Source organism: Notolepis coatsorum (genome assembly GCF_963971535.1).
Source record: "Notolepis coatsorum genome assembly, chromosome: 14".
Classification (NCBI taxonomy): domain Eukaryota; kingdom Metazoa; phylum Chordata; class Actinopteri; order Aulopiformes; family Paralepididae; genus Notolepis; species Notolepis coatsorum.
In genome coordinates, this window is record NC_140178.1 from 68,083,456 (window position 1) to 68,109,168 (window position 25,713).

The 25,713-nt window shown below is 43.2% G+C and overlaps 1 protein-coding gene across 8 annotated transcripts in view; it reads left to right on the top strand.

Annotated features, from left to right (window-relative positions):
• The first annotated feature begins 581 nt into the window (after window positions 1-581).
• Window positions 582-25,713, top strand: part of sun1b (Sad1 and UNC84 domain containing 1b) — a 67,138-nt gene continuing 42,006 nt past the window's right edge. For 2 of the 8 annotated variants that reach the window (XM_084329764.1, XM_084329769.1), the window contains exon 1: window positions 2,440-2,653. In XM_084329764.1, coding sequence (XP_084185890.1) covers window positions 2,568-2,653 — 86 coding nt within the window. In that variant the 5' untranslated portion in view covers window positions 2,440-2,567. Of the gene's footprint in view, window positions 767-2,439; window positions 2,660-5,492; window positions 5,610-6,376; window positions 6,472-25,713 lie in introns of those variants that run through there. The other 6 variants (XM_084329765.1, XM_084329768.1, XM_084329766.1 and 3 more) reach the window with 6 other exon arrangements.

The window sequence follows — 25,713 nt, forward strand, 5'->3', positions numbered from 1 at the left end:
CATCTCTGTGCGCATCTCTGCAAACTGGCCAGAGAGATCTTACCCGAAATTCTGACTTGGAATTCCCACTTTTCCGTCAGATGTTCCTAGTTCAGACTTAATAGAGGCCTTTGACAGAATGTTAGCCAATTTGTCCTCCATATTGGAAGAAATAACAGTTGATATATGTGCAAAACACCGATTGCTATTTCATAAATTGTTTTATTACTGGACCTTGTCGTCACAGTGGAACAGTAATATCACACTTTTCCAATGTTTCACCAAATGTACCACTGCACAGAAATAAGGCATTTTCTTTAGAAAGTGGTTACAGGCAGCCATGTTGGAAGAAAGAAAACTACACAAACACAGCAATATTGAACATTTGGACAATATTGCACACGGGAGTGTGAACGACCGACTCCGACTTCCAATGGATGGAGCTATACTGTATTATTATAACCAGCCACCAACTAGCGCTGTTTCACCAGCGACCACACAGCTTTTTAACAGGACCCACATTTGGACATTTTGACCAAAAAAGGAGTGCTGTCGCCATGTGACGTTACAGCGGAAAATATTAACCAAGAGTCAAGACTACAGTTGTGCGGGAAGCCGGGAACGGCGAACGTTTGAGAATATATTTGCATACGACAGAAATGTAACTATAGTAACGTCGCCACGGTAACAGTTATACATAAGAAAATATATTTGGTAAACAATCATAGTCATTTACCATCAAAACGGAACACTTTGGATTTTACTTGACAGCGGCCAACGTCGACATGTGAGTAACATTACTGTTAGTGTTGACAAGGTAGTTGAAGTTCCACATGCGTGCATTCAACTTTTGTCTGGTTGGTGAAGCTAATTAGCCCGATAGGCTAATAGCAGACTTTTGGTTCAATGTCCTTCACACAAAGGGCGTTTGTGTAAATGTGCTCTTATCTGCACAGGTTTGGGTTTTATGAGGAAAGAAAGGCACAAGGACGGACCAGTGAGTGCATTTTTGCCTTGCATTCTGGTTACTTTTTCCAGTTTGCAATGACTAGAACATGTCCAGGTTGTTGTTGTTGTTGTTGGTAGTATTGGCAATTACATTATAGACAACCTGACGGTTACTTTATCTAATCGAACTATACTATTTACTCCTTGAATGTCGGCTTGTCAGTTGTCAGATGACTGGGTGGATTTCCGCGAACTTCCTCGAACAAAGCCCGCCTTCTAAGATGTCTCAACGGTGTAACTGATTGGTTCAAAGTATTGGGCGACTGCGTCACGTTATACTGTGGCCAGTAGGTGGCGCTCTGGACCTAAATATTCGGTTGCAACCTGTCCCATCGATTATGGAGCCTCTTTGAATCCTTGGCCATCAGCCAAGGAGCACGTGACTACACAGTATCAAAAGATGGTGATGATCTGTAGATGGGAGTCTGGGACATTGGACAAATACGTGCAAGGTCGTGCCAGTTGAGATTGGCAAACTCCATTTTACCTGAAATTACATTTTACAATTATAATATTCACTCCCAAAAAAATCGCAGCCTCTTCTTTCTTTAGATTAGATTTGTGTGAAAACTGTCCTCTTCCGTGGTAAACCCAGTAGCCTTGGCTTTGCTCCGTGTCATTTGGTATTCATTTGGACTTTGCTACATGTGCCTAATTGTTGCTACATTGTGTCTAAATGTTGCTACATTGTGTTAACTTATTGTTGATCCCGGATTTGGTTGTAAAAGTAGCTTGCTGATGATTTGGTAAATACACTGAACTTAATAGGGGGATGTTTTAGTTCATATGTAGTATTATGTGTGACCTGGAAAAACAAAGCACCTACTTTTATTATTCTATCTTTTATTGGTGGTGATTACATGAGGCCCCACTTCTGATTCAAGCAAATGGATAATTACCAAGCCCCTGGATGTAACAGTACGGTCTATCTGTATGTCAATGTCATTCATGTATGTCATATGTTATGTAGCCCCTTTCGTGACTTTCGGTTTGCAAGCCTGCAAAAGCCCCAGGCTTGCAAACCGAAAGTCACGAAAGGGGCTATATGTTATGATGAATTGAAAATGGGGGACCCTGATGTAAACAAGACGAAAGTATTTCTCATCCCCTTAACTATTGTGTGTGTATTGAGCCGTAGGCCTACTGTATTGTACCCATTCTGCAATATGTTAATAAAATGTTCAATCAATCATTCAAACCCCGTTTTGAAAAGGGTACATTTTAATTAATAATGGTAGCACAACACTTTCCTGCACTAGCTACACTGTCAACGTGGTAGGAGACTGTCCAAGCCTGCAGAGGGCCGCTGCAATGTTGTTGTCCTCCAATAGATTCAAAGTGTGGCTGGACTCTGACTGACAACAGTGGGCCTGAGTGGGAGGATTCAGCAGCGATCCTTTTGGCTTTGTTACGTCTGGGAAGCCATTTTGGAATTCTGCTATATAGTGCATGAGCATAACACACACTAGCAACTTGCAAACTTTAGTGTTTGACCAAGCTACATAGTATTCAGTGATCTCCGAGTTTGTGTTATTGAATTCCCCACCCAGGGGCTGTTTACATTGAGTAGAGGTGTCTGGATGCAGAGGGACATCTGCGCGCAATGTGTGAGGATCTTCCCGTGGATTACGCTCATAAAGAATAATAACATCCATGGACTGAAACCGTACGGGCAAGTGGAAGCTATACTCTATAATCTCACACGTTTGTCTAATTCTAATGCATTTTTATCTAATCAGATAAGATAACAACTGCGGTCATTCATTCTTAGATGCATTTTGTCCATGCTGCTAAGCTCCTTTACCCAGAATTGTTTTGACAGCGAATGCAATATCAGGCCTCGTTCACTAGGCTTATATGTCATGAATTTGCGAACACATTGGCATCAACATGTTCCTTTCTACGCATCTCGTGGACAGTCAGTGCATGTATTGATTACACGGAGGTGTTGTAGTATTTGACGAGAGTTAGGAATACTGCGATATCGCAAGCTCGTGATAGTGCGTACATCATGACTGTGTACATCTTAATACTGGCGTCTAAAATTAGCATTAGGCAATATGAGTGTAACTGAACCCGTGTGCCATTCGAATAGTAATTAGTGTTTGGGGATTGAAAATGTGTTGCATCGAAAGTCGTTTTAAATAGCACCGCTCAGAAACGCTATTCTGACCGTGAGATGGACCAACCACAGGCTTAATGGTTTGCCTTGTTGTGCGTCATATTGTTCTGCGTAAAGGAGCCAGTGAGACAAAGTAGACATGCGTGTGAAGACATGTACAGTAGTGGAAAGGAAAAGCTTCTTCTGTATAGCACATGTCCTTGTTTTAGTTTGTGTGTGTGTGTGTGTGTGTGAGGGAGAGAGAGAGAGCATGCACTGAGATGGAAATTAAAAAGAGGGATTCAGCCTGTCTCCTGATTATTTAAGGTTCACACAGGTTGTGCAATTAGCAGGGTTTAATAAGCGAACTCGTCCATACACAACAACAAGAGCAAAACAAAATACTATCAGCCAGTCTTTTTCAGTCTTTACCTCAGCTTTGCTCTCACAAGCCAATTCAACGTTTTAGCCCCATCATACTGGTGTTACATGATGTGTGGATGTTATGCAGCCCAAGACCTAACACTACCCCATGAAACAGTCCAGGTAGAATGTTTGTTTTCCACTGACTGTACTATGTCCAGCTCAGCTTCTGCACAATGAGGGATTGCATGTCACAAGCTAATCCTGGCTGAATTCATGTAGCCCTGTGGCTTCTGGCTATTTTGTTTATTATAATGTTTATTAATCTTTTTAGCCGAAAGGCTTGAGAGTGGGTTTGAACTCTTGATTAAGATTAAGCCACCGGTTTCTGTAGCACTCGCTACTTTATGGCCTGTTTGATTGAATGGGTGACAACAAGTGGTCCAGGGCGATGTTGTATTGCGTAGGACCTATAACGAATGTTAGCAACTTCTCAGTCAATACTTTAGAATTTAGCATATAGGGAGGCAACGGTAGAGCTTTCTTCCCTCCTTTGAATTGGCTACAATCACCTTAACCATTACAGATTTATATGCTTCTTGACCTGCATTTCTTTTTTGACGTATGCACTCATCTAGAACCATTTAGGGGGGCTCAGCTAAGAAAGAAAAAAACGAAAGAATAATAATATTAACAGCCTCTTAAGTCCAAATGCTCATCTCCCATGAGTTTTGACCGAGACGCCTTTTCAATGAGAACTTGCAACCGTTTTTGCAAAAATTATTCAATACAAAAGCTCATTAAAGGGGTCATTAACCACTTAAGCCCTAAGACTTTTTCAAGTTGGTCCCAAAGGTCAAGTTCAAAATATCCCATTAAGACACCACAACTTTGAAGAACACCTTAGATGCATAAATGCATGCTATGATTTAGTAAAAAAAAAAAAACATTTTGACATCTGGAGATTTCTGAAAGAATTGCATTTTATGGCGAATGGATGGTGAGCATCTGTTCTGAAAATGGTTCAGAACCCCCCACCCCCCATCATGAAATTTCTTCATTTGACCACGATTTTATTCGATTTGTTATCAGTTAATTCCCCCCAAAATGTTGAATACACAAATGTGGCTGGGGAACTGATTCACTCAGCATGAATGGAGTATAGGTCAATAAAAACAATACACACATTTTTTTTTTAATTTAGATTATAATCTATTATAACATTTTCAAATTGATTCAGTTGAATCGTCACATGGGTCGATGCATCAATGCATCATTACACCCCTAATACCTAGGCAATGCATGGCATGCCATATTATATATCCTCCGATTGGCCCAGTTCTCTAGTTTGTGGTTGTAATGTTTCACAAGGCTGTGATTATCCTAGAGGTCACAATAGGTAATTTTATATAGTGAGGTCAAGTTTAAAAAACACAAGTTGGGCATGTCTGTAAAGGGGAGACTCTCGGTTATCCATAGAACTAAATTTCATTCAGATATCATTATCTTGAGGTGAGAGGTCACGCCCAAAATGTAGCCTAACTTTTGGAGCATTATTTACAAGCTAGCATGACTGTGTGGTGCCTATGGATTCCTTAGGTTGTCTAGTATGATACCACTACCAAGACGAAAGTCTTTTTCTGGTCTGCACGTTTTCAATCAATCACCTTCACGCTAGCATGCTAGGAAAATTTGTCTTCTAATGGGCCCAAGATGGGGGCTAAAATAATTTAAAAGGGTCTGGTGACGCCACTGTCTAGAAGTAGTCTACAGGAACACATGCCTTCACCCTGGGCTTTTCCCACGCAATATCATTCAAATTTATATGACTCCCACATAGAGTAGGAAAATTGTTTTTCTTTCACCAAGACGGAGATCTGGAAGCCACGTGCGTCCGACTCCGCTATCAGTTGCTCTCCCCTCAATAGCCCGGCCCTTCAGACCAGAGGTTTCCCGCCCATTACCTGTACTTAGCCCCGCCTCTGGTTCTTCAGGGCTACATTCTACTGCATTCTCTGTGTGTGAAGCCCGGCTACCTCAGTCACTGCTGGACTGGTTGCCTTCGTGTGTAGTCTGTTTGATAGAGAGAGAGAGGCATTGTCTCCAGTCCCATCTCCACCAGCCGGTCCTGTCGGTTGCCGGCTGCTTGCAGAGAAGAGTGAGTCGTTTCATTCATTACAAGCTCGCCACTGTCTCTAGTCCTCATCAACAGCCAGCCGGAGCCAGGATGAAGGACGAGGTCGGCCAAGTCTTGTCCACAGGCAGAGCCTCCGCGGTATCGTTGTGTAACTGCATGGGGAAAGAGAATGTCTTAAACAGCTCATTAGCGACTGGGCCGGGCCTTCTGTTCTGATTGTGTAGCAGTTGCTGCAGGACAGGTTGTGTTTTATTGGAGAGCAGCCCAGTGAACAGGACCATAATAGATCAGGGAGGGAAAAGGGTGTTTACCTATAGTGTTGTAGATGCAGTGGTAAGGCTTGTTCTTTTTATATGATAATTACACTCAGGCAGGACTTGAGATCATCAACTAAACTAATCTGGAAATCAAGAGACAGGCTGAAATAAGTCAAGTGCACATTTCTGTGTGGTGCCGTGCACGAGTGTGTGGTGCCGTGCACAAGTGTGTGGTGCCGTGCACGAGTGTGTGGTGCCGTGCATGGTATGTGGTGCCGTGCACAAGTGTGTGGTGCCGTGAGTGTGTGTGTGTGGTGCTGTGTATGACTGTGTGGTGCCGTGCACGACTTTGTGGTGCTGTGCACGACTTTGTGGTGCCGTGCATGACTTTGTGGTGCCGTGCACGACTGTGTGATGCAGTGCATGACTTTGTGGTGTCGTGCATACCTTCTTGTATGTCTGTGTTTGTGCTGGTAATTCCCTGTCTTGGCCGTGGCTTAAAGAGCCTTCTTCCTTGCGCCCCGACTGCAGTCTAAACGAAGAATGACCATGGATTTCTCCCGCCTGCACACATACACACCGCCACAGTGTGCTCCAGAGAACACCGGCTATACCTACTCTCTCAGGTGAGACGCTGCAGCATCAAGCCCTTTCAACCACAGTGGCCTGCTCTCTGCCGGGACTCCATATTGTCTCTGATTTAAGTGGAAATTGTCCTTAAGTCCCTGCTGATGATGCTGCACTTGCAGAAACAATTTTAGGCCGTTGCAAGTGAATCCCAGCTCTTTGCATGTTGAAAGTCTCTTCAACCGATGATTTGTTACATATTGCAGACGGCATCCAGATTTGTGGTTAATGGTTATTCTCATAAGTCTCTCCTTGTACGCAACTATTGTCTGTGTCTTACTCTTTTCAGGAGCATCGAGAAAGACTATTAATGCGATTATTATGACTGGTGCAAACCGTGCAATTATCATTGATGCAATTATGACTGGTGCGTGCCGTTGTCAGATCGGAGTGTTTTTATTTATTTATTTCTAAAAAAATTATTCACTAGTATGTGCACTGTTTGCCAGCTCTCTGATGGAAAGCTCTCTTAACAGCGTGTATTACTATCAGAAGTCACTTTGAATCAATAGCTCTGTTTCTCCCACCTGAATGCTATATTTGTGCCGACAGACCTCCATTAACTTGCAACAGAAAGAAAAAGAAAATAGGGTGGTTGTTTGGTTATGAGCTTAATTTCACAATGTGGAAATGGTGATAAAAATCTGCCCCTGCCAATTTGATACATTGTTGCACTTTGGTTTTATCGTCCTGAGGTTGCGCTGGTGAAATTCAACCCAGCTGTCAAGAAGCCCTGTGGTTGTGGTTTTGATTAATAGGGCTTCACGATTCAGCCTGATGTGTTTACGATGGTCTGTTTTTGTGTGCAGTTACAGAGGAACTGGGGGTGTTTCTTAACTCAAGTAAAATGGCAACAAACTATCTGCCCTCATAGATACATGAGATCGTTGAAATGCAAACTGGCAAACTGCAAAATTCAAGTCTTACCTCACACACTATATCCTCTTCGTTCCAATGTTAGTTCAAACAGAACAGACACATTGGTTCACTGCTTCTCTTGATAGTTTGACTTAATGTGCTTTTGTTTTCAAGTACCTACAACACAAAGAGAAGAAGCTGATTATTTTAGGAACAGTACATGCTGTATACACTGTTTATAATATATACACTGAAACATCAGCTTCTCAGACCAGGGCATGAACAATTTCTTTTTAAATACAGAAAAGGATCACCAAGTTACCATTTCTCAAAAAATATAAATAAATACAGAAAACAAGCACTCGGTCACTCAGTGGACATTTCTAGCTCAATGGCAGTCTGCTGCTGCTGGCTAATAATACGGTCAATAGGTGGGGACATCTTTGACAAGGCAGCACGCATGTCATCCTCAAGGCTCAACTTGGCCCTATATTTTGTTTTCAGAGCTGTCATGGATGAAAAGCCAGCTTCACACAGATATGTGGTGCTGAATGGTATCAACACCTTAACTGCTGCATCATCATGAGATACTTGGGCCTAACAAAAATAATGGTTGGTTTCAGGTTGCCGACCGACCCTGCCGATTTAGGTGCGACCCAATATATTTTATGAGTTTTAAAAAAAAATTATATATTAAAAAAAAAAAAAAATCCGATTTTTTTTTTTTTTTTTTTTTTTAAGAATAAAGTTTCATAGAAATCTTAGTCAAACATTTAGTATTATGGATATTAAACATGCTGGCAGAGTACATGCATCCATGTTGTTGTGAACATTTTAATTAAATAAAGAAATTCCCTATCCATAGTCGCCGTGGGAAAGAATAAAATAAAAAAATAAAATAAAATAAATTCCCTACCTACCCATGGCCAAACTGACAACCAACCTGAAACCAACTATTATTTTTGTTAGGCCTTGGTACTCAGCACCACACTCTGAAACTAGCTCTCCAGGTGGTATCAGATGAGACTTCAATGAGTTCTTCCAAGAGTTTGGATGGAGATGTGTCAGGAAGCTTTGTCTCAATGTTGTCTGTAAAGTTTTTTTTATCCAGAGTAACTTGGTGATCCTTTTGTGTTTTTATTAAATAATGATTTTCAGATTTTGAGAAATGGTCAAACTTATACAAATATGGTATTTTCATGGAAAACAGTGCAGCTGCAACAGATAGCACTTTAGTGATTATTTTCTGTAATCCAAAAAGAATAAATATTTTTTTATTTTTTATTTTTTTAAATCTCAAGGGCCGCGGCACCCCTGTTGAGAACCGCTGGTCTAGAGACTCGAGAGCCTTCTTCTCTGTCACATGAAGTGAAATATACTCCGCTAACTCTGTGCTTTGACTGATGTGCGCGCACTGCACAGACACATTCAGCTCATAATGTTGTCTGACTAACTATTGATAACATGCTTTAGTATTTTACAAATTAGCGTTTCTTTTCTATTTGATGAATGTGGGCACTGATATGCGAAAATTTACTAAAATACAGTGTGTATATATATATATATATATATATATATAGCATACAGCAGTGTGGATATGGTGGGCAGGTGGTGTTCTCGGTGGATGCCTGAACACCAATAACACTAGTAACACTGACCAGCACAACAAGCCTACCGTGTGTGTGTGTGTGTGTGAGATGGAATGTTGTTGTCCTCTTCAGTGCTGTCATATCTTACGCCTCAGGCCTGGAAAGGTATTCGTGAAGAAAGGTATTTGGGTGTGTCGGCCAAGAAGTGAAGTGTAGCCTTGCGTCAGGCTTTGCCCAATGTCGATTTGAGCAGAGGACCAACTTCATATTCTCCTCGGGTGAAGCAGTAATGAAAGAGTTCTTGCCTGACCTCTGGGAGCACAGCTTACCATGAATTAAGTGAGAGTAGTAAAACATAACTCTAGTGTTGTAGGCGTGTTCCAGCAGCCAGTCCCCCGCCCCACCATTAGTTATACTGTACTAGCGTGTCTTGTAGAGCAGCAGTACGCATTCCACAAAAAGAAGGTGAACATGTGCAGAGGTGAACATGTCCAGACTGCAGCCTGCTGTCTTTTTCATGGAGTTAGTTAGTTTGACTTTTGACTATCGTGTCATTGAGATGTCAGCAGCTCTAGATTTTAATTAGTGGTGGGAGTGTTGGAGTGTGAATTATGTCTATAGTTTTGCCTATGATTTTGCCATGGTGGTGATTTAGGAAGGTAATTAAAGAGAGAGCGTTCAGTGCTTTTGCAGTAAAATAGTGTTGTGCAGAGTGTGAAGGATAAGGGCCTAAATGAAACCTAAAAGTTAAATAAAACTTTAAGAAAGAAAGAAGAACCTTGGGTCTCTTTTTTCTATTTCTTTCCCTCAAGGCTCATTTTCATTGTTTACAACGTTGAAATAACATTATTTTCCTGAGCCAATTTACATGTATATGTAAATCATTACACCCCTAGAAAACACCAGATTAACCCAGCAGTAATAAGTATGCATTAACCTGTTTCCCACATCTAGCAGCGTCGCTACACGCACACACTCTCTCAGGCCAGCCTGGTCTTGTGAGTCATGGTGGGTCACCACCCTGTGGGGCGAGGCGGAGCCCTGGTTCTCACAGCACTGGAATGTGACAGGTAGACTCAATGAACCTCACAGGCACCGGCATGACTGTGATCCCAGGATTAGACTAATAGTTTATGCTTCTCTTCTAGATAATTAACACTTTGAGTGCCGGGACCCGTCTTTAGACGTCTTTGCTGGCCATGCTAAAGTTGCCGGAGGACGCGTTACGTCGTCCTTATATCAATATTTCAAAAATCTGCGATCGGATTCATATGTCCCCTCCGCTGGCCTGATATCCACCAGCAGGACCCACTGAGCTCTCTGGCGGTTCAGGAGCGCCATCTGGTGGCCGATCGGCGCAATCGCCAAAGGATGTTGAATAGAGGTTGTCATGACGACCGTAGTACTTCCGGGCGCTCGCTATAGCTCATGGGACTCTGGCTCGTCACGCTACACGGTGATTGATTGGCAATAACTCGATAAACAACATGATTTGGACGTATATACCATTATACAAGCTGGAGATGGACCGGGTAAAAATATATCCCATAATGATAAGATTTCTACTCGACGATGATCGCCCAACGGCGCGCGGAGACTGGGGTGAGTTTCAGCGTGTAACGTTACCGTCTTCGATACTAACTGCTATTATCAACATTTGACCCACATTAGATGATTGGTATAACGCTGCCCACGGAATTATAAACGCCCCCTCGCCCATCCGGTCAACATCAGATGACGTGTAGTAACTTCTAGAAGTACGTCTAGTTGGAATTTTTTATATCGCGCTGATTGCCATCAAACTGTATTTCATCATCAATATAATGCATTTGGGGCTATATATCACGTTCTGGAGAAAGCTGCAGAAAGAGATGAAAACATACTTATACATTAGACCATACTTTACTATGAATATGTGAATGAAAAAGTTTAACGTTGCTACACAATGAACAATACATATAGGACTTTGAATGGGCCCTAATAATGGCAATGTAGCAATAGAATTTAAAAAGTTATAGCCCTGCAAAGAAGGGGACTTTCTCCATAGACAAATAGCGCTGGCAATCTATGGTATATCATGAATTTAACCTTAGGCAGCCAAAGTGTTAACAGGTAAGTGTTTTATTTTGTTTGGTTTGGTTTGGTCATTTTCAAAATATGGTTAAATCTTTACCTTGAAATCTATTTAATAAAATTGTATTCCAAAGCTGGTTGAAAACAAGTATTTCATATGAATCGACCTAAGTGACATCATAGTGTAGGATATATATATATATATAAAAAAAGTATAGATATCAAATATTACCATTGGTAAAAACATTTTACTTAAATTGTCGGGCTCAAACCACATTTCTCCTCATTTTAAAATCAGACTTTTCAGCTACGTAATAACCCCCCCCCCCCACACACACACACACAAAGATAAGATCCTCCCACATGACCAGAGGGACAAGCCATTTCGACCATATTCTACATTTGATTAAAAGAATTTTAACTTGTTTTAATTTGCAGAAAATGCTTAGGCCTAACTCTTATATTTATTTTACGCCAAGTTTTGTTGTGACTGCAAATGTGCGGGACACACAACATGAGTTTCACTGAACATGTAGAAGAATGACCCCCGCTGGAAAGAGACATGGTTTCGGTCCCAACAAGACAAACTTGTTGAGTTATTTTAACCAAAGGTCATCGGTTCACACGGCTTGGTTGTTCCACTGCTTTGTCTTTTGAAACGGACAAGACTGCTTGATAAAATAATGTGCTGCTACTTGTTCAGAAATATCAACCTGTCGAGCAAAATATCAGACCAAAGGGCTCATTACATCTTGACTGATAGAGGTGCCAGTGTGTGTGTGTGTGTGTGTGTGTGTGGCCCTCAGTGAGTCAGAGGGCAGGTCTGAGAGGGAAGGAGTCAGGTGACAGAAGCCGTTGGCCCATCTGTTGTCAGAACTCAAAAGACCGGAGACATGTTTGCATTGAGAGCGAGGCATTGAGAGAATGGCCAGAGAGAGAAAGGAGGGAGAAATGGAACGCCCAACCAATCACACATGTTACCTACCCACCGTGTCCCAGAGTTTTTAGAAGGGGGGGAGGGGACTGGGCCAGAGCCTGGGAGAGATCGTCCTCTCAACCTAGACCACCAACTGAGTTAATATGACCAGTGGAAGACCAACAAAGTGAATAATCATTACGCTCTGAGGGTAATGATCTAACACTGTGTTTACTAGTGTAGTGATAGGTTTCTCTGCCAGGATGCTCTCCTCCTCCTGGCTTTGTTCCAGGTCTTTCAGTAGGGGAAGTATTAGTCCCAGTGAAGAGAAGAGGCCCTTACACCCTTTAAGTCCCCATGGCGGGTGTAACTGAGGGGTACAATTCCCTGACTGTATGGTTAGATATGATACTTACTACCACTACCTCTTGTACTTTAGACTCTGGCCACCCAGTACTAGGTATAAATAATTATGATAAACACTCCCACCTGATGAAACGGATCCAACACAAATGTACCAAGTCGAAAGTCTGCGTTTAATAATAATACATAGCAAAAGGTATGTACAACGATCACTTAATTACATTTATGATTTGAAATAGTATGCACTTTTATGGCAAATGAGTATTCGTAGGTAGATCAATATCGAATGTCCAATCTCTGATTGCGCAGGAAGCAAATATACAACCTGGAATATTTAGGGAACAATAGCAATGATACTTGAATGATTATATAGCTGGATACACTAGGGGAAGGTTCCGACTGCTTGTAGGACAGCTGGAGGGGGGGGTAGAGTCTGGCTGTATCCCGTCTGGCCTAGGGTATCCTGGGAGAGCCCACAGTCGTGCGACCCGGTGCTCAGCGATCCTCGATCCACAGATGAAAGCAGTTGGACTCTCTGTGGCCGGCGTCCTCCGGTCCACGATGGAGAGACGTGAGGCGACCTCGTCGTGTAGAGCGTCTTCTCACCTGTCGTCCTCTCCGGGGGGGGGTATTTCCAACACACCGCAGTGTTGGCCTTTATCCATAGAATAATCAAAGTACTCAAAGCATAATCCAAGCCGGGGAAGGCTAGCCGTCGTCGGTAGAATAATCCAATATACAGGTCCACTCGCTCTTTGGCCTGGAGCTCCTCGGGTGCAGCTTCACGTGGGGTCAACCACCCTGGATAAGCGTCCAGCTGATGCCCGAAACGATGGGGGTGCTGATTACTATAGAACTCTTACCGCACGAGGCACTACATATGAATAGACTATTATTAGCTTAATAGAATACGTCCAACTCGACGATATAGTGCCAAATATGACTATTCAAATATTAATATACACGATGTCTCAATGCCGATACTGGGCCGAATTGGCCTTACTGCCCACACGTGGTTCGCGGGGAGGCTTTTGCGTCTGTCACTCTGTTGGAGGGTAAGGAACTGGACTAAAAGAAAGCTCTACTTTAATAGCGCAGTATATATACGCACTATGAACAAATAGTACCATTAGTGGTGCGGTAGACATATTCCTACGCGGAACTAGGACTTGTCCATACATGTTGAGCGGTACGATTGAACCTGGTCTGAGGGGTATGGCGACCTGGCACCAAGGTCTCGTCCAATGGTAGAATGGAGACTATTATGGGATGTTCAGTAGACTAGAAGGGATATTCAATGCATATTGTACAAGGAATATACAAGGGATATCAGGGGATATACAAATACAATTAAATATATATATAAATAAATATATATATTCGGTTTAATCTGATCCTTCAGAACAGCGGGACTGCACTGGCCGCACATACTGCCACTAGATACCGTCAGACAGACACGCAAACAAAGCTACCCCAATATTGATTGTGTAGTTGTTTGTATTGAGTAGTCCTCCTAGGTCTGCATCATGTGATCATGTGATGGAGAAGAGATGCGGCCTAGGCATATTTGCACAAAGTTATATTTCATTGACTCGGAAAGGTCAGTAATGTTACTGTACTCTACACAGGCTTATGGGGAGAGGAGCACAGGGAAATGATTTAATTTTAATAAATGTGCAACCTCGTCATTTTTGTCGCCTTCACTTTCTTTTCCTGTGTGCTGTAGAATGGGATGTGTAGACACACATACACACACTCACTCACAGTCAGTCCAATATTTTGTACATTGTTTTTTTTTTTAAGTCTAGATTCTACTGTCATCTGCAGCACTGCTAGACAGACAGACTGACCCTGGATCTGGTGCAGTATGCTGTGTGGGACCCCTCCAATTATTTTATGACCCTTACTGACCCTGGATCTGGTGCAGTATGCTGTGTGGGACCCCTCCAATTATTTTATGACCCTTACTGACCCTGGATCTGGTGCAGTATGCTGTGTGGGACCCCTCCATATTTTATGACCCTTACTGACCCTGGATCTGGTGCATATGCTGTGTGGGACCCCTCCATATTTTATGACCCTTACTGACCCTGGATCTGGTGCATATGCTGTGTGGGACCCCTCCAATTATTTTATGACCCTTACTGACCCTGGATCTGGTGCAGTATGCTGTGTGGGACCCCTCCATATTTTATGACCCTTACTGACCCTGGATCTGGTGCATATGCTGTGTGGGACCCCTCCATATTTTATGACCCTTACTGACCCTGGATCTGGTGCATATGCTGTGTGGGACCCCTCCATATTTTATGACCCTTCACTGGAAGTGGGTCAGTGGGACCTGTCATTTCCCCTCATATGTGACACTTGAAAGGTGACGGTTGTAAGCAATAGTAGTAAGGAGACGATGGTATATTAACAGCAGCCTGAGGATAAGCGTGAAAAAGATTACTTTCATAGGTTAACCTGAAAATGACTCGGCTCTGAAAATGTGAACCTGGTCTAGTATCTACCCAACTCAAACATGAAGGAATATCTGACACAATCAAAAATAAGAAATGTACAAACCACAGTATTTTATAGCAATATGTTTGAACTTGAACCTGGAGTTATGTGACAAATTGAGCCCAACCAGATCCAATTGGTTCCTGTCATGTCGAGTGTGAATGTCGAGCTCTGTACAACAAGGATGTACGCAGCACAGGCTGCAGGATAACACAGAATAAGTGTGTTGGCGCGCCGTGTGGGGAGAGTGAGGGCCAGTTGGACAGTTGTTGTCATCCTGCAGTCACAGTTGTTGTGGCATCTGGTGTGTGTGTGTGTGTGTGTGTGTGTCAGTACACACACCATTGGTCAAGCACCAGATCATTAGATGGCAGCAGTTTTGCTGCAAATGTCTATTCTTATATTCACTAAGCTAGTATGACTTGTTTGGTATCACTGCAGGGCTTTCCATAAACAATGGTATAGGGGCGCAGCGCCACTATGACAAAGCGCCCAGTGCCACCATGTGGTTTATAATAATAATAAATAAAAAAGTTAAAGTACATTTTTTAAAGCTTGGGGCCAGCTGTATGAAAGCTTGCATTTGTTTTTCATGTTCAACGTTAAACTATTGTGCAACCTTATATACACTGTACTTAATACAACCGTATACACTGTATATTGCAAATTGCAATTTGTTTTGCCTCTCGGACGGGGGGAATAACTCCGCTCCAGAACGTCCCCTAGTTGCAACTCGGGCCTAAAAGAAAAAATGGTTTGGTTCCGGTTGCCGACCGTCCCTGCCGATTTAGGTGCGACCCAATTTATTTTATGAGTAAAACAATTTTTTAATAAAAAAATAATAATAATAATAATTTTACAATAAAGTTTCATAAAAATCTTAGTAACCTTTTAGTATTATGGATATTAAACATGCAGGCAGAGTACATGCATCCATGTTGTCGTGAACATTTTAATTAAATAAAGAAATTCCCTATCCATAGTCGCCGTGGGAAAAAATTTAATTAAATAAATTCCCTACCTACCCATGGCCTTAACTGACAACCAACAGGAACCAAACATTATTTTTTGTTATGCCTCAGCACAATCTTGTTTGACAATCCTGAGGAAAGCCCTGCACTGCAATCTCAAGATTCATATGATATCACTTGCTTCGCACCAGCTTAAAAACGGAACAGCCTTCCAATAGGGCTGAGCCCAAACGTTAGAAGGTTCAGACCTTCGTTCATTACGTTGGCACTCTAATCTTAATTAATGGGTTCGAACCTCCGCTTTTTTTCCTTTTAAATTAATTTTTTTACACTAAAAATATATATCAGAATGTGATATCAGAATATCCGAGTACTATGTTGTGTTTACAATAATTTAAAAGTCACTCGCGAACACCGACACAACAACACAGTCTAGTCGAGATGAGGAGGGGTCACCGTCATACATTATCAGGAAATGAATAAATCATGAAAAACAGAGAGAGAGAGAGACCAGTCTTATTTCATAATACAACGTTTCCGAATGGACGTTTGGATTAACCAAGTGTATGCAGTGATGCTGAACTTTCTCAGCGGAACACAAGTTACTAACGTTACACAGACGCATGTTATGCACGGCTATGCATGTTTAGCGTTAAGATGGCAGAAGCTGGGGCGCCCCAGTGGCAAACCACATAACGTGCTGAGTCGCGGCACGGCCGACCCGGGTTCGATTCCCGGACCCGGCGTTATTTGCCGAATGTCTTCCCCCCACTTTGTCTCCCGTTCCTCCTCTCTCTCTCTCTCTACTGGACTGCGCAGTAGTAAAAAGCGATAAACGCTAAAAAATTTATCTTAAAAAAAAAAGATAGCAGAAGCCGTCGACCAACAAAGATGTTGTTTCAACAAATGTATTCACAAAATGGATTACCATCCAAACGTTATTGAAGCCTCCCGTGACCAGTAAGTAGGTACTACTACTTTTAATAACCGCAGCAATATGCACTACTACGTTATATGCGTAAATGTGCCTAAAGTAAGACTCGACAGTACTGAACCAGACATTTTTTTTAGGAGCTAATTATTTGCATGATTAAAAACTATGGTTCAAACGTCCGTTCGAAAAACCCTGCCAAAGTTCGAATCCCAAAAACAGGCTTCGGGGACAGCTCTACCTTCCAGAGACATTGATGTTAATGTCATGTTGATGTGATCCACCATCATTAGGTTTCAGAGGGAAAGTAAGGGCAAATGAACAGGACTGAGGAGTCGATGCTTGGCCGAAGGTGTCACAGGTGAGCCTACCGGCGAAGCCTACATGCACCTCTCCCACTGCAAGCGCTGTGATTGGCCCCACTTGCTGCCGCTCTGGTATGGACTAGAGATCGCCAAAAAGGTTACGTGGTGTAGGCCAAAGAGTTTATATTCTAACAGAATTCATTCATTCATTGTCAGCCAATCGGTTTGCATTTAAATAGCTTTTCTCGTCTTTCCAGCTAAACAGTCCTGCTAAAGGTTAAAACTGAAAATATGAAAAAGCCGACTTCCAAATGTGAAAGTTGATTATGAAGCTCTCCATCGAATAGTCGAATAATTACTCATTTGGACACATTCCTGGCCACTAGTGGCAAGTCTGATTTTGACATACAAGCTCTTTCTGAGAGCTCAACAAAGCACCATTAACTGCCCGTTCCCATTATTATTATTATTATTATTATTATTATTATTATTATTATTATTATTATTATTATTATTATTATTATTATTATTATTATTATTATTATTATTATTATTATTATTATAAGACTGCACATTCAAATATAATTCAACCCCTTAGACATGGGATGAGGTACAGCAGGGTGTGATGGAATTTGACATTTCAGAGTGCCATTTAGTCTTGTACCCTGATGCAAAACAAGGGCACAAGACTGTTTGTCCGTTGGAAATGGGAAGGGCTCTGCAGCCTCTGCTACTGATCTCTCTTTCACACATACACACATACATACATACAGGAGCCAGTTGTCTCCGTGGCAACGGCACCAACATGAAAGGCCAACTCAGAGCGAGGGAGAGAAGGGCTGTCAGTGGGAGGGAAAATGAGGTTGGACTGGAGCCACTACCCGCCCAGAGCTCTCTGCTCTGTCTCACCCCCTCAGTCTCAGCTCCTCAGTCTCACCCCCTCAGTCTCGGCCCCTCGGTCTTGGCCCTCAGTCTCAGCCCCTCAGTCTTGGCCCTCAGTCTTTTCAGTCTCTACCCTCAGTCTCTACCCTCAGTCTTGGCCCTCAGTCTTGGCCCCTCAGTCTTGGCCCCTCAGTCTTGGCCCTCAGTCTTGGCCCCTCAGTCTTGGCCCTCAGTCTTGGCCCCTCAGGCCTTGTCCAGACGAAGACGGATCCGATCTTTTTCATTTTCATTTAGTTTTCATTTAAAAAAAAGTTTTCCATAAAACGAAATTGTCTCAAGAAATAAGTGCGTGCCACAAATTTACAAAATAAATCTTTCTTGTTTTAGACGTCGCTCTTTTATTTTGAAACCCCCCGACCGGAAGTGTTATCGTTGTTTTCGCTAGCGGAGTAACTTGTGTCATCTGGTTCTGTGATTTTTAGCTGACGCTAGTTTCCAACGGATAGGAGAGACACACACGCAAATGCAGCTTCACACTCTGGTGATGAGGAGGAGGAAGAGCTGCTGATTTTAATCGGAAGGAGAGAGAGAGAGAGAGAGCGCGTCAAAGCAGTATAGAATAGCCCTGTGGTGCGGTCGGAGGCAGCTAGAACAACCTGTTGTATTAAATTAATTGATTGATGTTTAACTTGTCTCTGTGTCCATTCTTTTCGACTAGCTCCACCCGTGCATTGTAAACAATGAATGATGCATGTAATTGTATTAACACTTTCAGTGCCACCAGGTGGCGCCAGAGTTAGCGCTTGAATGCCACCATCCACTTTAATGTTAACGTTAATATCGCCTAATCTATGTTTTAAATTATGGCTATGTGTCTAATCTGCCCGTCGCTTATCAAAGAATCCTTTTCCAGTCAGTGCTGTCAAGGCAGATTGGTTTTTTATCGCTTCATTTCCGTTTGAGAGCATTTTGAAAAGCACCCGTTTTGAGGTAAAAAAACAGCCCATTCTGGGATAATCGTCTTTTACTGGAATATTCCAGAACGTTGATATTTGTCGGCCTATTTTTGAATCGTTTTCAAATAAACGCTAGATGATCAATATTATACGTACACGCACGCCCATTCGAGCCGCGCGCTGATAATAGCCTTGTTCATTTCCTCATGGTTTTTTCAGTAAAACCGATAGAGCACATTTCACAAAACAGCTTATATCTTCATCAAAATGAGTCTGATTATCCTAACACTGATAACATAGATTCCTTACCTGACATCAGATGGTATCCAACTGGTATATTCCAATTCCTGATCACCATTCGAAAAAAATCGATAAGTGTATAGATCTAACGTGCATACAGTAGATTTTCATGATCCGCGGCGCTCGGAGGATCCATAATGAACTGTGGTAACCCCCGGCTGCATCAGTGGACTGAAAAATGTGGAGTACAGGATTTTTTCCCCCATCCATTTTCATTGAGTCCATTCCAAAATCCCTTATGTCATCTGGGAGATGATAGGGGGCGCTTTTTTCCACATCTGATCGCCGGCGGCTCTCGGGTAGACTAGGGTAGGCTCGCGTGATGCAATATGATTTCAGATCGCAAAAAAAAATAAAAAATCCGAGAAAACTCGTGAGTGGCTTTCAACGTAATATTAATAATTCCGAGAAAACTCGTGAGTGGCATAGAAAGTGTTAACGTTACTGTGTGTTGTAGCTATGTTAATAAATTCTGAATGGCATTAGTTGGGTATGCTAGTGCTAATGTTGATAGCATTGAATAGCATCAACGCTAGCTGGCTGGCTACAATGAATTCTCACAAGCTGGCATCGTAAAATCTCAACACCAGCCATGGCCAATGGGAATACTATTTACTAAATTATGGAGTCTTTTTTCATCAAGGTAGGAGAGGATTTGTCGTGATCAACTGAAGGCGTATGTTATGGAACAGTCTATGTGCTTGGCTACTTAGCTTATTTGGGTTTTCAGAAAAAGGCCTGCTATCAGACGCTAATCTCTAGCTAGTATCGTGTATTTATTAATCACAGTAGCCTCCCGGTGTTTAATAAATACTTCTAGGCTAGTTCTAGCCAGGACATATCTGGACATATAAGACATATGTATCGTGTTTCTTTTTTGTTGGCTGGGTTTGCATGCGCATTAAGGGAGATGTCAATCTGTTGTCGACGGTGGTAGTACAGGGGCAGTACATTTAGCTGTAAAAGCCAGATCAAGCTCAATAGCTTCTGTAACACGAACGCAACTACTCTGTACGATGCCATTGTTGTTGTGATGTTGGCTGAGTTTGCACATTACGGGTTAAGGGAGAGGTGGGCTATCGCGTCATCGGTTCAGGAAAATATGCGTATAGGCTTGTAAAGACGGCGACTCAAGGGGGCGTCTTCAGATTTGCCCACTCTGGGAGCCAGTCTCAGAAAATAGCGTATTCAGGCTCCCAGAACGCAGTTCTGTGTGGATGAACGGTGCATACGATAAAATACTTTGACTGATACGACCGAAATTGGTTTAGTCTGGACATGGCCTCAGTCTTGGCCCCTCAGTCTTGGCCCCTCAGTCTTGGCCCCTCAGTCTTGGCCCTCAGTCTTGGCCCTCAGTCTTGGCCCTCAGTCTTGGCCCTCAGTCTTGGCCCTCAGTCTTGGCCCCTCAGTCTTGGCCCCTCAGGGGCCTTTCTCACTCACCATTCGGGGTCGAATCAGCGGCGGGTCGAACCAGAAAAGGGTGTGTCTGTCTGAGTGAGAACGCTCCCCCCCGTCCCCGCCCCCCGATGATTCGTCCCCGGGGGCGCTGAACCTGGACCGATGAAATAGGTGGTCTCGGGTGCGGGCCAGTGGCAGCGGGGGGCGTGACACACACAACGTCGTTACTGTAATGCTTTCATGCTTGCTTGAATTTTGGGCAGATAAAACCACACAGCAACAACTGGACAATACCCACAAAAACTATATTTATGGGCAATTTGTGAGTTCAGACCTCAACCAAAAACAAGCATGTGGAGCCTCACAGCTCAGTGGATGAAAACATGAAGCCACGTTACAACGCACAGCACTTCCCTGGCTCGCATTAGGCCTGGCAATTTTGTTATATGTTGCCATTATGTTGCCATTGCTATGTCTATACATTGGTTTCTTGTTCGAATGCATTTATTTCTATTAGACCAGTGGTGCCCAACCAGTCGGCCGTGGTCGACCAGTAGATCAATGACATGCAATATAATTGCCACGAGCGATGGGATGTTAGCTGCTGAACAGGCTAAGCTAACTAGCGTTAGCCGTTAGCTTAGCGTTTGCCATTGCTATGTCTGTCTACTATACTTTCTTGTTCGAATGCATTTATTTCTATAGACTAGAGATGTTCCGATACCATTTTTCCCTTTCCGATACCGAAGCTTTGGGTATCGGCCGATACCGATATTTATCCGATACCAGTGCATAAAAAAAAATTATATAAATTATACTTTTTTTTTTCTTTTTTTTTACAGATACTGTTATACTGTTTTTTAGTAATAACTAGAAAGTAATGGTATTTATTCAACAACAGGTGATTGTATAGATTTGTATTAGTATCATTAATCAATGAGTATGGGCTGCAGCACTGCAGATATACCCTACTCCAATGATCCACACGGACATTAAACGGTGTTGCACTCGCTACTCGGTGGCTCTGCAGATATACCCTATTCAGTCTGTAAGCTAGTGGCAGATAGAACGTTCATGTTGTGATTTTTGATGCAAAATAAATATTCACCATTCTCTTTTGAAACTCCGCCTCAGACTCTTATCCTTTGGCACTTACTGTACTTTGCTTGCAGGTCTGCAGCCATTATTGCTGGATTATGAATAGCACCAACTTTAGACACGGTAACGTTATCAAGCTAAGCTAACTGACCTAGCTCGTCTTCCCGCATTGACATTTGATAACGTTAGTAATAGTCAGCTAACGCTAGTCAGTAGCTACTTAACTTAAATACAATTCACCGTGGGTGCATTATTGTTGTTAGACGGTCACGGACAGTGTTAGGTCCTGGAGAAAGGACAGGCGATCATCTGATTTGATGTAACGTTAAAGCGGATGTTGTTCCAACTAGCTATCTTTCCAGCTAATGCTATCATAAGACCAGCAAAACGCATCCCGTCCGAGCTCCCCGTCACACCGCACTGTCAGGGACAATGGAATTTAAGAAAGTGTATCTGCTGTTAAAATGACACAGAATCACACTTTAAAACATGTTCATTTTATAATCCTCACTCTCGGCAGGAGATAAATTACATCATGGGATCGGAGGCTAGAATTTACGTGTACTCGCCGATACCGATACCAGCATTTTAGGCAGTATCGGCGGCATTTCCGATACTGGTATCGGTATCGGAACAACTCTACTATAGACCAGTGGTGTCTCTAATGTTATCTAGCTACTGATAGCTCCCGATATCATCAGTTCGGTGCTGGCTGGCTAACTAACGTGAGCTAACGTTAGCTGCTACCCACAATGCTATACTGTTATACTGGCATATTCCATTCACGTTAGCATGTAAGCTAACAAAATAGGCGCTGATGAGACTAAACTCCGCTTTTGTGTTGATGTTAGTTTTGTTTCATCAACAAATGAGAGGCAGAACACACAGTGAATGTATCCGTTTTGTTTATTGCACGTTCTTTGCTGAAAAATAAGTGCTACAGTGGCTATACTAGACTCCGCCGCCGTGTTAACACTCTTCCTGTTTACATTTTCGAGCGTGACATCATCGCCTACGGCAAGCGTACATGCTCAAAACGCAAACCGTAAACAGAACCCGGAGCGAACCAAGACTGAAGTGTGTACACAAACTAGAGGGGGGAGAGGGAGGGTGGAAGTTCGCACCCAACCCGGAATGAGGACGGTACGGACCGGAACGGACCCGAATGAGTGAGTGAGAAAGCACCCTCAGTCTTGGCCCCTCAGTCTTGGCCCTCAGTATCGGCCCCTGAGTCTCTGCCCCTGAGTCTCGGCCCCTCAGTCCCGGCCCCTGTGGTAAATATAGGCCTCTCTGCCTCTGGGGGACAGGGACGCTCTTTCCCTGCTCTTAATGGTTTTAGGAAACGGTAGGGTTGGGCTCGCCGCTACGTTTGTGCGTTATGTGTTTGTTTCCCCGTAGAGCACCAGAGGCCCCCCATAGCCCCGGTATTTCCAGTATTTCATTTCCATGGCCTAGGAAAGTTCTATCAATATTTGTGAACATTAGCTACTCACTGCCAGAGACCAGAGACATAAGACTCAAACCTGTGATAACTAAGTATAACGTCTGGAGCTACTCCATAGAAGGTGAGTGGGAGACTGATTTTGTGGACCTAAATAAATAAATATATATATATTTTTTTTTATACCCAAATGAGCTTGATTCTATAGTAATGTACTCTATTCTTAAACGGAAAATGTGAGTGTGGCTTGTCAGTTTTGCAGGGAACAGCTGTAAACAGTGGGAGGGCTGACACTACAAAACTAGCTTGACCAGGCGAGACCATCCTCCCTGAGACCCTCAAGTAGGCCTGGGCATTGGGCAATAATTCAATGTTATCCTTTATGCCCTGGGATACTAATATCACAATGAAATGATGATATCACTGTACACCATTCTGTTGCCAAAATCGTAGTGAGCATGTTATCTCACATTTGTGAACTGAAATATTGCATAATTTGAAATGTAGAATTTTGGCTTGATGTCCCACATAATTAGATTATTCTGCATACTGTACATTGAAAAATATGATTATCATGATATATTATTGATATAGCTTGGCCCCACACATTATGTTGTTTACCAATCAAAAGGAAAGGTAATGGAGCAAGATGTATTCCCTCTAACACCTGAACTGAATCATATCACAATAGCAATATCTGTCGCAATACTTTTTTTTCTTCGCAATATGACTCCCCGTTCAGCCCTAGGCTATAGTCTAATTGTTATTTTTCAAAACTGTTTTGACTGGTGGGCTCTTTGCTCTACCCTGCAGTACTGTTAGGAACCACACCCCACTCCTCAAGGAAAAAGTGTGTGCTTCTTCTGGCACACTTTCAATATCTCTCTCACTCTCACTCTCTCTCACACACTCTCTCTCTCACTCACACACTCTCTCACACACTCTCTCTCTCACACACTCTCTCACACTCTCACTCACTCACTCACTCACTCACTCACTCACTCTCACAGACACTCACACAATACCAAAATTTCACGATAAAAGTATCACAATACCGGTTCTAAAACTATACCATAATAGTTTTTCGCAACACATCTATTGCTATTCTATCTACGTCACTAATTAAGTGAAACACTCACTGTCGAGTCCTTGCTTTAAGCAGAATCTTTAAGCGATACTTTTCTAGTATTGTGTATCGTGCAACCCTGCCTGCCCCCAGGTGCTCAACCCTGCCTGCCCCCAGGTGCTCAACCCTGCCTGCCCCCAGGTGCTCAACCCTGCCTGCCCCCAGGTGCTCAACCCTACCTGCCCCCAGGTGCTCAACCCTACCTACCCCCAGGTGCTCAACCCTACCTACCCCCAGGTGCTCCAAACCTACCCCCATGTCCTCCAACCCTACCCCCAGGTGCTCCAACCCTACCCCCAGGTGCTCCAACCCTACCCCCAGGTGCTCCAACCCGACCCCCAGGTGCTCCAACCCAACCCCCAAGTGCTCCAACCCTACCCCCGGGCCCCAGGTGCTCCAACCCTACCCCCAGGTGCTCCAACCCTACCCCCCAGGTGTTCCAACCCGACCCCCAGGTGCTCCAACCCTACCCCCGGGCCCCAGGTGCTCCAACCCGACCCCCAGGTGCTCCAACCCTACCCCCCAGGTGCTCCAACCCAACCCCCGGGCCCCAGGTGCTCCAACCCGACCCCCAGGTGCTCCAACCCGACCCCCAGGTGCTCTTCTTCAAGTTTCTTTAATAGTTGTCATACAGAAGTACAGAATACTTTTGTACAAAATGCTTCTTACTGTTGCGCTCCAGAGACTGTGCAAGACAAGATAAGTATGAAATAAAAACATAGTAAAATTAGAAGTAAAAAAAGAGGTCAGTGTTCAGTTTAGACATATGTACAATGTTCGATGCAGAATAGACGTAGTTACCATACAATATACAATACTGTGCAGTGTACTAATATACAATACTATATAGTGCAAGGCAGAAATGGAGAAATGGGACGAGGTGCAATTTAGGTACAATTCACAGTAGGTGTACGAGTTGTAGTGCAAATCCTTTATCAATAAATATAAAGTGTAAGTGTGTTTGTGTGATCTAAAGTGTGGAGAGTGGGTGCTGCAGTGTGTTGTTTGTTTGAGTGAGTGTGTGCGTGTGGGTGTGTGTGCTGTGTGCATTTGATGGTTGTTGCATAGTGATTATTGTTCGTTTAGCGATTATTGTTCGTTTAGCAGCCTGATGGCCTGGGGATAGAAGCTTCTTCTGAGTCTTTCTGTGCTCGCCTTAAGACTCCGGTATCGCTTGCCTGACCGCAGCAGTTCAAAGAGGCAGTTGTTCGGGTGGCTCGAGTCCTTAATAATTCTCTTAGCCTTCCCCTTGCACCGCTTGATGTAAATGTTCTGGAGGGTGGGAAGCCCCCCTCCAATTGTGCGTTCGGCTGAACGTGTCACTCTTTGTAGTCTGCTACGGTCTTGTGCAGTGCTATTCCCAAACCAGGAGGTGATGTTGCCGGTCAGGATGCTCTCTATTGTACATGAGTAGAAGTTCCTAAGGATCTTCTGACTGACTTGGAACTTCCTTAGGCGCCTGAGGAAGTAGAGGCGTTGTCGTGCCTTCTTCACAACACTGTCAATGTGTGTGGTCCATGTCAAGTCCT